Source organism: Malus sylvestris, chromosome 2 (genome assembly GCF_916048215.2).
Source record: "Malus sylvestris chromosome 2, drMalSylv7.2, whole genome shotgun sequence".
Taxonomy (NCBI): Eukaryota; Viridiplantae; Streptophyta; class Magnoliopsida; order Rosales; family Rosaceae; genus Malus; species Malus sylvestris.
Window position 1 is genome coordinate 4274379 of NC_062261.1, and position 15567 is coordinate 4289945.

A 15567-nucleotide genomic window follows, 5' to 3' on the forward strand; every position below is an offset into this window, starting at 1 on the left:
TATTCAAGATGAGCGGTAATTGATTCAACCATTTACAAGATTCGAACTTAGAATCATGATGGATCATTGTATTAACTATTAACAGGTGCTATAATATAATGGAAAACTAATGAAAATGGTTTCAAATCTTTACATTTTAATAAAAAATCATCCACTGACTTTATTTAATGATAAGGACAAAAGAATTAAAAAAAATCATAAAGAACACAACTTGCGCTAGGCGCATCCCCCCATATAAACTGATATAACAAATCCTTCATGTTTTGCTTGTTGCAGGCACCTTGGAAACTCAAATACCAATTACTTTGGAGTTTGTCAAAACGAAAGCACAATCTTTTGAGAAACCTCACTGCCCAAAACAAAAGCAAGTATGGAAGTGCGAGAATACTCCATTATAATCCAATACACAACTCCATCAAAGAAGGTACATTTAGATTGCCAAGAAATCACAGTATTTGAAAAAGAAGGCATCACAATTATTCTTCTCCAAGCATATGACCTAAGGCAATAAACCTCAACTTCAAGGATGACATTCTCGTGTGGAAGCAAACCCCTAACAAGCCTCACAACCTTATAGTCGTTTTTTTCCCATTGAAGGACATGAAGCTGAGGTACGATCTGGACTCATATCCATGGGTGAATTCAATTTTAGTGATTTCATTTGTGTTATTTTTTTATTTTGCAGAGAGAGAAGGTGGGATTATAGGTGGAGGAGAAGAGGAGGCCGTAGATGGGTGGACAATAGAAGAAAATTAAGTAATTGGTATTGAAAGTTAAGAAATTGAAGACATATAGAGAAAATTTGATGAGCATTGAAGAAAATTAGGAGAAGAAAATGTGTTTGGAAGGTGAGAATGTGCTAAGAAAATTCAAGAAGAGGAGAGAAGAATGTAGTACCGTCAAGTTTCATAAATAGTGTAGTAAGTTTCATAAACAGTGTCGTAAGTTTTCATAAATAATGTCGTAAGTTTCATAAACAGTATCGTAAGTTTCATAAACAGTGTAAAAGTTTCATAAACATTGTGAGGATGCGAGGGTCCGCATGTCAGATTTTTTTTTAATTTTTTTTAATATCAAAATTATGTATTTTTCATTAAAATTTAAGTTCTTTTGTCTTTTTTATTAAAATTTAAGGGGTTTTCATTAAAATTTAAGTCTTTTTAATTAAATAAAGTTATAGCATGGTTTTTTTATTAAAATAAACTTAATTCAAGTCATTTTCATGAAAGTTCCCATAATATAATTCTTAGGGATTTCAAGGAGGCATACGGGGACTGCAAAATGTGCAATAGGTTTAAACTTCTTTTGTTACTAGGCAAATGAACCATATTGAAAAAAGTTAAGGTTCTACCATAAAGCTAATTAGCAATATGGAGAGTAACGTAATAACTTATAAACGCTTGTAAGATTTCTCCTTTTACCAATGTAGAGCTCTTTTACCTTCATATCCTCGCACATATAATACGCAACGCGTTTACTAATCCATAATCAGGTTGAGGGGAATTGAACTGAGGAGGAATTGAATTGAGGAGGGGGAATTGGAATGAGCTGGAATCAAAATTAGATTATTGTTGAAGTTGTTTACCAAAACTGTCTGGAATCGGAGTAGAAATATTGATCTATATAAATTGTTTACTAATTCATATGAATCGGAATAAAATTTAATATAATTACTAAAGTACCCCTGCTTAACTAATCTATTTTATTTGCTAATTATTTTTAGTAAAACTTCTTTCATTTTTTTTAGAGAGAATTTTTCTTTAGTAAAATTGTTACATTTTTTTTAGAGTAGAAATGACCTTCCATCTTCACAAGTCATTTCATCGAACACCTAGAGAGTACATTCTGCATTTCAACTCCTTCCACCACAAAAAATTTCAGCTAACAGCTTCCAATTTTTCTGATTTTTTACAGTTCCCTCTCATGTCAAAAAGTAGAAAGCTTCACAACCTATCACATAGCAAGAGATAAACCCATCAAACCCCCACTAGCAAGTTGACACCGACGAAATCGAAGAAGTCCATTGCCAAATATCCCTCTCGGACTTCCCCGGTGGTTCTGAGACCTTCAAAATTACCGCCAAGTTCTGCTACGGCGTCAAGATCGACCTGAGCTCCTCCAACGTCGTGCCGTTACGTTGCGCTGGAAAGTATTTGGAGATGACAGAGGACAACCTCATTTCGAAAACTGAGAGGTTTCTCTCCAGTCGGTGCTGAAAAGTTTCAAGGAGTCGCTCAGAGCTCTCAAGTCCTGTGAGCGAGTTGCGCCTTTGGCGGAGAAATAGGGGTTCTTCTTGGTTTATGGTTTGGTCAACTTTTGTTGACACACCCCATCCCGAAGGAGGGCATGCTGGCCGTCACGTGAGAGTGACGTAACCATTTACACAGTACAGAAGCTTTAAATATACAATTTCTAAGATGAAACACCCAAAGGTGAGACCTAATTTTGTGAATTCTGTCAGAATACCGTTGGATTCCTCGTGGCCACCAAAACTCTGCTATCAAGAACCTGGAGGGGCGCAAAACCAAAATTGAGTGGGTCAGTAAAACAAATCTTTTCAAATCCAACTTTTCTCAAAACATTGTAACCCCTCTCCGTAAAACTTGTATACTTTCCCAGAAATGTAAAATATAAATATACATATATAATCTCAAAACTTCAATTCACTTTTTCAACATTTTTCATATCAGTTATGCCATGCCATGTCTAAATTCAACAGTTAAGTATGAATGCATCAACAATAATCATATCAGGTGCAAGAAAGAAATCAACCGGAGGCCCTCTAATGGCCCTGTACGGTTGAACCTAGAGCTCAAAATCTATCACTCTCACTCTACCGGAGTCACCTCTGTGACCTGTCCGGCCTTCTGCACATAAGTCGGAACCACCTAATGTAGTCTGCACGACTTAATGGTTAATATTACGCTCTAGTGCTTTTCTCATCAATCATCTGTGCACATAATCTAAGGTCACCCACCAGTCGAAATCTCACTAACACTCTACGACTGGCCCGTCGCACCCACTCCGCGTGGACTGTGCGACCAGCATCTACTTGGATCCAAGGCGAGCGTGCGATGCGGTGAATACTATAAGCACTAAACCATGGTGCAGGATTTGAGCTCAATATACATCAACATCATCATAACAGTAATTAAATACTCACCTGTGCGTCCGCCGCACCATTCATTCATATGCATCATATAACAATTCATATCATTTGATTCATATCATTTCATGCATGGCAATTCAATTTACATTTCCATATATATTTCATATACTTCTATGCATGACCTTTCAATTCACGTTTTCATATAATTCTATATACATTTCATTTAAAACATAATTTCATTCTAATTCAATTTCTGGGAAGACGTCAAGTATATATATATACGGAAAACAAAACTGCCCACTCACTGATTACATCGACGTCTCGTAGGTCCCTGAGCATCCCTTGGCCATGCCCGACGCCCGCATAAGCCTCACCTATACAAAAGTAACCAATTTGACGTTATTTAACGCCTAACCCAATTCTTAGCTAATAACTCCTCATATATTGCTCAAATTGGGTATATGAATATACCACCGTGACCTACACAACCTCAGGATCATCCCCATACTTTTAAAATAATTTTTGGAGTCCTCACGCGCCCCCACGCGCCGACCTAGGCACGGACCTACGCGCGGCCACGTGCCGTGCACACTGATGGTGTCAATTGACGCCGTCAGGAATATTCCGTTAAAACCCCGGAATATTCCGTTAAACTTAACCTTTTCCGTTACTGCCGTTAGGAATATTCCGTTAAATATAACGGAATATTCTCCTTTCTTCTCCGGCGGTCCTTCGCCGGACTCTGGTCGCTGGAAAACTGGAAAAACTTTAAACTCACTATTCTCCTTCGTTCTTCGTCCAAATTTTTCGTACCTTATACCAAAATGAAGCCCTAAACACCTACTATCACGTTGGAATGGTTTTAAGGTCTAAAAACAACGAGATCATACCTTTCCAATAATTCCAAAATCCGGCCAAACTCGAACCAAGTGATCCCGACGTCCATTTTGTTCAAACGAGGCACTCCGAGCCTCCTCGTGACCTCCTTAAGCTCACTGTGAGCTTGGTTTCACCTAAAACAAAGTCAATTCGAAGATCATGAACAGTGCTCTTCACGGGAACTTTGAAACTAGGGTTTTTCCGAAGCAAAACTTACCTGAAATGGATACCATCGTGATCGTGGAGGTTCCAGGAGTTTGATGGTGGTCTTAACTCCGTCGTTGGTGGAAGTTTAAGGTTGTTTTGTGGTTGGTTTGTTCGAACGGAGAAGAAGAGTGACAGAGAGAGTGAGAGAGTCGTGAGGGAAGAGAGAGAGAGACAGCATGCAGAAAATAGGGAGAGGATTGAGGGGTGTGGGGATCCCACGTGGTCCTTTTCCAATCCCCAACTCCAAACCACAAAATTTTAACCTAAAAATCTAAGTTCCATCCTTATTAAATTTCATTTTATTTTCAAAACTTAGGAACCTAGATAATTATCAACTTGAGCTTCACATACTTAGTATTTCTTAAGGGCAATTTCGTCCATTCACAGCCACGAATGTAATATTTTGGAACGGGCTGTGACATTTGTGGTTTAATTGTTATGGAAGATGATGGTGGTCGAGTTTGTGTCCTGGGAAGGGTAAGGGATGTGCGACGGTGGTGAAGGAGAAGGAGAGGGATAACACTAAGGACGAGAGCTTGGGTTTCTTTGGAATTTCAACTTTTATGCGAGGGCACAATGAGTAAGAAAAATGGATTCATCACTCCCTCAATCCTCCGGAATCCAAATACCATCTAATTGTTAGGAGTCCAATTCCTCCAAATTTCATAATTAGATTCCAAAATTTATGTGGGACCCACTAAATTTTGATTGCTTCAAATTTGGTAAACACCAGAGTATTTCGTAATCGGAATTCAATTTCGTTTCCTAATGCCGATTACCCTTACATAAACGTGCCACCAAATTGATGCCAATACATAAACAACGTTTTGAAAGGACAAGGGAGCTAATAATGTCTTTTTATATGACTTGGACTTGGAGTACGGGCTGCGAATTGGATGCAATGCAATGAGTCTCTTGGCGGTATAGGGTGAAGTGGAAAGAAACTAGCACGAAACTGCAGAGGATTTCGATCCATTATAATATAAAATAAAGGAGAAATTAGATTTACATCATTCTTTTTGCTACTTCATTGATTAAAATCTTATTCATTTTCAATTTTTTATCAAGGTCCTTGGGTATTAATGACACACCCCGTCCCGAAAGAGGGCATGCTGGCCGTCACGTGAGAGTGACGTAACCATTTGCACAGTACGGAAGCTTTAAGATACAATTTATAAGTTGATACACCCGAAGGTGAGTCCTAATTTTTGTCCAATCTGTCAGAACACCGTCGAATTCCTCGTAGCCACCACACCTCAGCTATTCTTTAACCTGGAGGGGCGCAAAACCAAAATTGAGTGGGTCAGTAAAACAAATCTTTTCAAATCCAATTTTTCTCAAAGCATTGTAACCCCTCTCCGTAAAACTTGTATACTTTCCCAGAAATGTAAAATATAAATATACATATATATTCTCAAAACTTCATTCTTACTATCTCAACATTTTTCTTTATCAATCATGCCATGCCATGTCTAATTCAACAGTTAAGTATGGATGCATCAACAATAATCATATCAGGTGCAAGAAAGTAATCAACCGGAGGCCCTCTAATAGCCCTGTACGGTTGAACCTAGAGCTCAAAATGTATCACTCTCACTCTGCCGGAGTCACCAACTGTGACCTGTACGGCCTATTGCCGGAGTCACTAGCTGTAACCTGTACGGCCTTCTGCACATAAGTCGGAACCACCTAATGTAGTCTGTACGACTTAATGGTTAATATTACGCTCTAGTGCTTTCTCATCAATCATCTGTGCACATAATCTAAGGTCACCCACCAGTCGAAATCTCACTAACACTCTTCGACTGGCCCGTCGCACCCACTCCGCGTGGACTGTGCGACCGGCATCTACTTGGATCCAAGGCGAGCGTGCGATGCGGTGAATACTATAAGCACTAAACCATGGTGCAGGATTTGAGCTCAATATATATCAACATCATCATAACAGTATTTAAATACTCACCTGATACTCACCTGTGCGTCCGCCGCACCAATTCATACATATGCATCATATATCAATTCATATCATTTCATGCATGGCAATTCGATTCACGTTTTTCATATAATTCTAAATACTTTTCGCATACTTCTATGCATGGCATTTCAATTCCCGTTTTCATATAATTCTATATACCTTTCATTTAAAACATAATTTCATTCTAATTCAATTTCTGGGAAAACGTCAAGTATATATATATACGGAAAACAAAACTGCCCACTCACCTGGAGTTCGCCCTACAACTCCCTAGCACAATATGCCAAGGCGTCATGAAGATCGCCGCCTAGAACAGTAATCAAATCCAACCTCAGAATTCATATCGATAGAATATATAACTTATATAAAATACGTCACTACGTAGTTCGATCCGGAGGATCCGCCACTCAGATTTTAAATCCATAACTTCCAGAGGTCCACAATATATCTCTAGGATAACATCCTAAAATTTCATTTCCATCCAACGGTCGGATCTCCGTCAATTAACAAAACTACGTGACGGTTTACATTCTATTTTATGGACTTACAACTCCAATTTCGGAAGATCCGTTACTCGGATTCCCAATCCGTAAGTTCCAATAATCCTCAAATATTACGTATTACAACGTATCAAAGTTTGGTAACGATCCAACGGTCGGATCGTCAATTCATATTTTCACCTAAATGCAAAAACTATAAAACGTTATTTGAACACCTAACCAACAATCCTTAATAACTTTCTCATACGGTGCTCAATTTGGGTATATGAATATACCACAGTGATCTACTCGACGTCATGGACGTCGACATATTTTAAAAATAATTTTTTACTGTAGCACGCGCCCCCACGCGCCAAGGAAGGCACGGACCTACGCGCGCCCACGCGCACCTTCTTCTTCCTTGGGTCGCCGGACTGGTTTTTCCGGCGGCCGTTTTTCAAATTGCCATAACTTTGTCATTTCTCAACGAAATCAAGTGATTCAAAAACTAAAGTTGTAGCCCTTGAAGAGACAAAGAGAATGGTACCTTGCACAACACCTAGTTCGCCGTGGTGTGGCCGTAAACGTCCTCGAAAGCCTCGGAGGTCACCGGAAACTGGGTAAGATTCAAATGAGTATAACTTCTTCAATACTCAACTAAATTGAGTGAAACAAAAAGAAAAGTTGTATTACTTGCCGAGACGAAGAGATTGATACCTACCTCGACTCCTAACTCGCCGGGGATTCGCCGGAAAATGCCTCGAAAGTTCCGGCCAAACTTTGAACTTGTCGATCTCCGTGTTCTTACGTCCAAAAACTTCCAACGAAGCACTCCGATATTCCTTGGGACCTCACTAAGCTCGCTGTGATCTTTTTTTAGCCTAAAACGTAGTCATTTAGAAGATCATGAACAGTGCCATTTCACGGGGCTTTAAAAACTAGGGCTTTTCGAAATGAAACTCACCTGAATTTGGTATCCCCGTGTTCGTGAAGTCCTCAGGATCACGATGGTAGTCTTAAATTGGACGTTCGTGGAGGTTTGATTGAAGTTGTGTGTGTGAGTCCGTATGTTCGAGAGTAAGAGAGAGAGTGAGAGAGTTTTCTGAGATGAAAGAAGAAAAAGAGAAAGAAGGAGTTACGGGTTTTAGGGAGGGAAATAAGGAATGGGGATCCCACGTGGCCCCTTCTCAGTCCTTAACTAAAATTAATACAATAAATGTAAACCTAATTCTAAGTTCTTATCCCACAAGGTATTTTAATTAACCAAAAGTTATGAACTTAGATTAAAACCAATTTCACACTTACGCACCTTGTCAGGTTTAAGGTTATTTTCGTACTTTCACGTCCTCGGAATTTATAATTCCGGGACGGGCTGTGACAATCTTCCCTCCTTATAGAATTTCGTCCCTGAAATTCCAGCAACCAACTAAATCAACCATACTCCAACAATAGCTTCGGGTAAATCTCTCTCATCCGTTTCTCTTTCTCCCACATAATTTTCTACTGAATGGTTTCCTCACCAAAACTTTTACCACTTACTCTGTCTTAATTCTCAAGACTTTCTTTTTCCAATCCAAAGTCGTCATTGGTTGCTCATCAAGTCGAATCCGGATTAATCTCCAAAGGTTGAACCATAATCATATGCGGCGAATCTACAACATGGTGACAATGCGTCGAAATATAAAATACATTATGCACCTTAGCCAATTCTGAATACATCACAACTTGTATGCAACTTCATCGATTCCTTTAGTGATCAAAACGGTCTGAAGTGTTTAAGACTTATCTTGTCTCCTTTCCAATTCTCGCCATTTCTGTTCGTGGTGAATTTTCCAAAAATATAAAATCATCTACGTTATACACTCGATTAGTGGCATATCCATCTGTTAATCTCTTTTGCCATTCCTGGCTACTTTCAGGTTAACTTACTCACCTGAATATTCTTAGAAGAGACTCATCCAAAATTTCGGGCCCACTAAAATTCTTTTGTGATCGAATCTTTCTCTACCCAGAAGCATTCCATCCACACGACACGCTTCAGGGACCCTATGGCGTTATTTCGGAAACTGCGCACCCAACATACTTAAGAAACTCAGCAGTTCCGTAATCCAATTCTCTTTCCATAAAACAAATAAGTACCGTTGTCCTGTCTGGGAAAAAGTTATTACTCAATACTGGAGTAAATATACTAACTTGTTACGTTGCCCAACCATCACTTCACATTCGATCGTAACCATCTTGTATACAAGGAAACTTGTACACATAGTCCAAAGTAATATCTTTCCATTTCCGTTTCGAAACAGAAAATAGTTGTCTCAATCCAAAGGTTTATTTCTTTCTGCCTCAATCTGCTGATCAAATAAAACCGTCGAGTGGTATGATAAATCTTATTACTTTTGGAATATTGCAGAAGCTGAACAGTGTACTTCGTCCAAAATTGCTTGCTTTAAACCCACAGCATTAGGCACATACTTTTCGTTTTCTTGTATCCACATACCATTTGATTCACGAATCATGTACTCATTCTTTTTCCCTTCTTTCCTTGCCTTGGTTAATTCTTAAATTTCTTCGTCAAGCATTTAAGTTTCGAGTACGACCTTACCAAAAGGCCTAACTTGAAAATTAACAAGTATAACTTCTTCTCGATCTTTCATTCTTAACTTTTCTTCCGTTGGTTTTCAATCCACAAGATGGTACTCTTGGCAAACGTGCCAGACATTAATCTTACTGCAATCTTTTCACCAAGTGTATTAGCTAGAAAAATTTTACGATCACCCTGGTCGTACAATCATGTTCATTAAGCAATACAATTCACTTTCGCTGCCTCATATCAAAATCCTTCCGAGTAAACAAATATTGGAGACTCTTTTGATTTGTAAAATCTTGCATTCTTATCAACATATAATGTCTCCATAACTTCACAGCAAGGAAGATAATCGTGACTTCCAAATCACCAGTAGGGTAATTCATCTTATGAGATTCCATTTGTTGTGAAACGTATGCAATCACCCTAACATTTGCATCAACATGCATCCAATACCATTCAAGAAACATCACAAAAAATTTATGATTACCACTATTCTCTGGGATTACTAAAATACGTGCATGAGTGAGGAAATACTTCAGTTGTTGAATCCTTTGCTCACAATTTCCTTCCCACTCATACATAACCTCCTTTCTCAACAGTCTTGTCAATGACAAAGCAATGACTAAAAATTCTTTCACAACCATCCAAGATAGCCTGGTAAGTTAAGAAATTCCAAATCTCAATTACGACTCGTGGTTGTTCCAATTCCTCAATCTCTGCTATCTTTTAAGGATTCACTTGAATACCTTAAGAATATATAACAATTCTCAAAATGCCACCTGATTCATCTAACTTTAGCATTTGCTACTTAGCATACAACCAACGTTCTCTCAATCTTTGCTTCACCGACTTAATACGTTTACATGCTCTGCTCTGGCTCAGAATATGCCAGAATATATTCAATGAAAATGATATCAATTTATCAAGGCATTACTGGAATACTTCATCCATCAACTCATAAAACAGCATGAGTATCCATATAGCATCACCATGGATAACGGTTCTCAATCGTTACCCGACTCCATTGTCTATAATCAATGAACAGTCTCAAGATCCATTTTCTTCCTCACCAACAAACTGGGGCTCCTCAAAAGTGTTGTACTAGGTTGAATAAAACTTTTATCAACCAATTCTCTCAACTGAATTTCCAATTCCCTTAACTCATCCTGAACCAATCTCCAATATAAATTTATACCTGGCAACAAATCAATAATGAACCTCATATCTCTGCCTGAAGACAATCCAGGTATACTTTCAGGGAAGACATCAAGAAAAGTCTAACCCCTTTTTCATTTTTCACACTTCTCTGAGCAACATCCTTTAGTACCACATGAACTAAGTATTTTTGGGCAGCCTTTCAAAACAATCTCTTTGCTTTCACAGCATAAATAACGGCCTGACTCAATCCACTTTGCATACTTACAAAAGAAATCCCTGGTCATCCAGATCGATGGAAAGTACTGGTTTCCCGTAACATTCCGTCTTGTCACAATTATAATCAACCAATCTAATGGAATAAAATTAACTGACCCAATACATACTTTATTATTACCGATCATTCTAAATAAGTACAATACTAACATAAAATAACCTACCGGTTTGCTTGCTTAACGAATCCACGAATGAGTTATTAATATTACGGTCTGCAGCCCGCAATACTGATAAATCATCGTTGTCTCGATAAGTAAGCAACAACTCTCAAAGATATAATACTACTATTTTGTCACTCAATGCAAAATACATACACTCGTCTCAACTACATTTATTTACTACTCTCTAGGTAATAACATACATAATAAGAAATATATCAGTCGAAGTCAACTAGAATGACCAATACGGCTGATTCAACTCTTATCTCAATAATACGTCGGCCGGATCCATTCCGCGTGGTCGGTACGGCCGAGCCTATAACTCACCAATTTCTCATGTGTCAGTCGAATCCACTTCTCATGGTCTGTACGACTGAACATATAACTCATCAAATCTCTCTGTACTCACGGTCAATCCGACCAACTACTAAGTCCATAACTCTGCTGAATCGACACTATGATATTATGGAAAATTGTTGAGTACAACTGATTCTAGGGACGATTCACAATTCTGTGTCCCCTCTGTTCATATAAACACATTCATTAATTTCACACTTCCCAAAGTGTTAATTTTTGTATCTGCTGCACAAGGTACATTTCCTTTACTCGAGACACCTTGTCTCAAATATCTGGGATTACCAGTATATCCATCACTTTTATTCTGACCAGCGACATTAAAACCTCAGCTGGAAGAATTAACTCTAGCTTCACTTCTTTCGAAGCTCTGAATCCTTCGATATTCTTGATATGACGAATCATTAACTTTATCGTCTTCTTTTAATTCCCATTCTTTTCTTATTCCTCTTCACTCTAGCTGATCATATTCTCAGAGTCCTCAAGGCTCAACAACATCTTGTATACTCTTGGTAAGAAATACAATGGATAGTGATCACCCCAAAAATACCACTTCCTTTTGTCACCCAGCCTAAAACAACATAACACCTCCACCAAATTAACAACAATATCTGGATGGAACGAGGCAAGTCTGAAAACTTTATATAATATCCCTCGATCATCACCTTCCTTGTCTCATATTTGTCAACTCTTGTTTACTACCATCGATAAATGCCGGAGGGATAAACTTTTCCTTAAACAAGTCCTTAAACAATTTTCAATCGACTGTTCCTCCGGTGACAACAAATCATACTCCTGTTTCCACCAGGATACAAATTCATACCCAAAACCAGGTAGTCGTCTCGACCCCCTGTCAGAAGGAAGATTCCTTTGACTTGCATAATCTGAAACATCTTTTCCAAATGGTTAAACCGTTACTTCGTTCCCTCAGGTTCATCATTCCATAAGGTGATTCAAATTCGACTCATAACCCGTCTTAAAATGTCCCTTTTTATAATAGACTGAATCACCATAATAATAGTTTTCCCTAAACCGCTATATTAGGGAGACTAAATTCCTCTAACTAAGTGGCTTGCTACGAGGCGGTGTAGTTCTGACAGAATTCACTAGAACTTCTCAAAATGTCCAAGATTGCAACCCTGCTCTGATACCAACTGACACACCCCGTCCCGAAAGAGGGCATGCTGGCCGTCACGTGAGAGTGACGTAACCATTTGCACAGTACGGAAGCTTTAAGATACAATTTATAAGTTGATACACCCGAAGGTGAGTCCTAATTTTTGTCCAATCTGTCAGAACACCGTCGAATTCCTCGTAGCCACCACACCTCAGTTATTCTTTAACCTGGAGGGGCGCAAAACCAAAATTGAGTGGGTCAGTAAAACAAATCTTTTCAAATCCAATTTTTCTCAAAGCATTGTAACCCCTCTCCGTAAAACTTGTATACTTTCCCAGAAATGTAAAATATAAATATACATATATATTCTCAAAACTTCATTCTTACTATCTCAACATTTTTCTTTATCAATCATGCCATGCCATGTCTAATTCAACAGTTAAGTATGGATGCATCAACAATAATCATATCAGGTGCAAGAAAGTAATCAACCGAAGGCCCTCTAATAGCCCTGTACGGTTGAACCTAGAGCTCAAAATGTATCACTCTCACTCTGCCGGAGTCACCAACTGTGACCTGTACGGCCTATTGCCGGAGTCACTAGCTGTAACCTGTACGGCATTCTGCACATAAGTCGGAACCACCTAATGTAGTATGTACGACTTAATGGTTAATATTACGCTCTAGTGCTTTCTCATCAATCATCTGTGCACATAATCTAAGGTCACCCACCAGTCGAAATCTCACTAACACTCTTCGACTGGCCCGTCGCACCCACTCCGCGTGGACTGTGCGACCGGCATCTACTTGGATCCAAGGCGAGCGTGCGATGCGGTGAATACTATAAGCACTAAACCATGGTGCAGGATTTGAGCTCAATATATATCAACATCATCATAACAGTATTTAAATACTCACCTGTGCGTCCGCCGCACCAATTCATACATATGCATCATATATCAATTCATATCATTTCATGCATGGCAATTCGATTCACGTTTTTCATATAATTCTATATACTTTTCGCATACTTCTATGCATGGCATTTCAATTCCCGTTTTCATATAATTCTATATACCTTTCATTTAAAACATAATTTCATTCTAATTCAATTTCTGGGAAAACGTCAAGTATATATATATACGGAAAACAAAACTGCCCACTCACCTGGAGTTCGCCCTACAACTCCCTAGCACAATACGCCAAGGCGTCATGACGATCGCCGCCTAGAACAGTAATCAAATCCAACCTCAGAATTCATATCGATAGAATATATAACTTATATAAAATACGTCACTACGTAGTTCGATCCGGAGGATCCGCCACTCAGTTTTTAAATCCATAACTTCCAGAGGTCCACAATATATCTCTAGGATAACATCCTAAAATTTCATTTCCATCCAACGGTCGGATCTCCGTCAATTAACAAAACTACGTGACGGTTTACATTCTATTTTATGGACTTACAACTCCAATTTGGGAAGATCCGTTACTCGGATTCCCAATCCGTAAGTTCCAATAATCCTCAAATATTACGTATTACAACGTATCAAAGTTTGGTAACGATCCAACGGTCGGATCGTCAATTCATATTTTCACCTAAATGCAAAAACTATAAAACGTTATTTGAACACCTAACCAACAATCCTTAATAACTTTCTCATAAGGTGCTCAATTTGGGTATATGAATATACCACAGTGATCTACTCGACGTCACGGACGTCGAAATATTTTTAAAATAATTTTTTACTGTAGCACGCGCCCCCACGCGCCAAGGAAGGCACGGACCTACGCGCGCCCACGCGCACCTTCTTCTTCCTTGGGTCGCCGGACTGGTTTTTCCGGCGGCCGTTTTTCAAATTGCCATAACTTTGTCATTTCTCAACGAAATCAAGTGATTCAAAAACGAAAGTTGTAGCCCTTGAAGGGACAAAGAGAATGGTACCTTGCACAACACCTAGTTCGCCGTGGTGTGGCCGGAAACGTCCTCGAAAGCCTCGGAGGTCGCCGGAAACTGGGTAAGATTCAAATGAGTATAACTTCTTCAATACTCAACGAAATGGAGTGAAACAAAAAGGAAAGTTGTATTAATTGACGAGACGAAGAGATTGATACCTACCTCGACTCCTAACTCGCCGGGTATTCGCCGGAAAATGCCTCGAAAGTTCCGGCCAAACTTTGAACTTGTCGATCTCCGTGTTCTTACGTCCAAAAACTTCCAACGAAGCACTCCGAGCTTCTTGGGACCTCACTAAGCTCTCTGTGATCTTTTTTTAGCCTAAAACTTAGTCATTTAGAAGATCATGAACAGTGCCATTTCACGGGGCTTTAAAAACTAGGGCTTTTCGAAATGAAACTCACCTGAATTTGGTATCCCCGTGTTCGTGAAGTCCTCAGGATCACGATGGTAGTCTTAAATTGGACGTTCGTGGAGGTTTGATTGAAGTTGTGTGTGTGAGTCCGTATGTTCGAGAGTAAGAGAGAGAGTGAGAGAGTTTTCTGAGATGAAAGAAGAAAAAGAGAGAGAAGGAGTTACGGGTTTTAGGGAGGGAAATAAGGAATGGGGATCCCACGTGGCCCTTCTCAGTCCTTAACTAAAATTAATACAATAAATGTAAACCTAATTCTAAGTTCTTATCCCACAAGGTATTTTAATTAACCAAAAGTTATGAACTTAGATTAAAACCAACTTCACACTTACGCACCTTGTCACGTTTAAGGTTATTTTCGTACTTTCACGTCCTCGGAATTTATAATTCCGGGACGGGCTGTGACAATTAATAACATCATTAATTATTTGAATAATAAAATATTTTTATTTTAAAATATATTCCTTTAGTGTTAAAATGTTACAATTAGTATATTTATATTTATGGCTAAATTTTTATCATATATTTTTATTTTTAGTTTGTACCTATTTTTAAGTTGTACCAATTTTTTTTTTCATTTTTAATTTGTACTCATATATTAGTTTCTTTTTGTGCCCATATTTTTTTAAAATTTTATTTATGTTTATACTCATGTGTATAATGTCACGTGACATTGTATATTTAATCAATGATAGAAAAATTACATATGGTATATTTATGTTTTATGCCTAAACTTTGTATCATATATTTATATTTTTAGTTTATATCCACTTTTAATTTGCAACATTTTTTTAAAATTTTGTAGTATTTTCTTTTTAGTTTTATTTTGTACCCATGTATTAATTTCTTTTATCGCCTATATTTTTTTTAAAATTCATTTGTACTCATAATTTTTTAATCTT

The 15567-nt window shown here is 38.3% G+C and overlaps 1 protein-coding gene across 1 annotated transcript; it reads right to left on the minus strand.

Moving 5' to 3' along the window:
- Positions 1-3299: 3299 nt before the first annotated feature.
- Positions 3300-15318, minus strand: LOC126588080 (uncharacterized). Its single transcript, XM_050253215.1, has 5 exons — positions 15315-15318; positions 14416-14556; positions 14242-14310; positions 3404-3483; positions 3300-3317 (listed from the first exon to the last, which is right to left on the minus strand). The coding sequence occupies exons 1-5, from the start codon at positions 15316-15318 to the stop codon at positions 3300-3302; spliced, it is 312 nt and encodes a 103-aa protein (XP_050109172.1).
- Between the last annotated feature and the right edge of the window lie 249 nt (positions 15319-15567).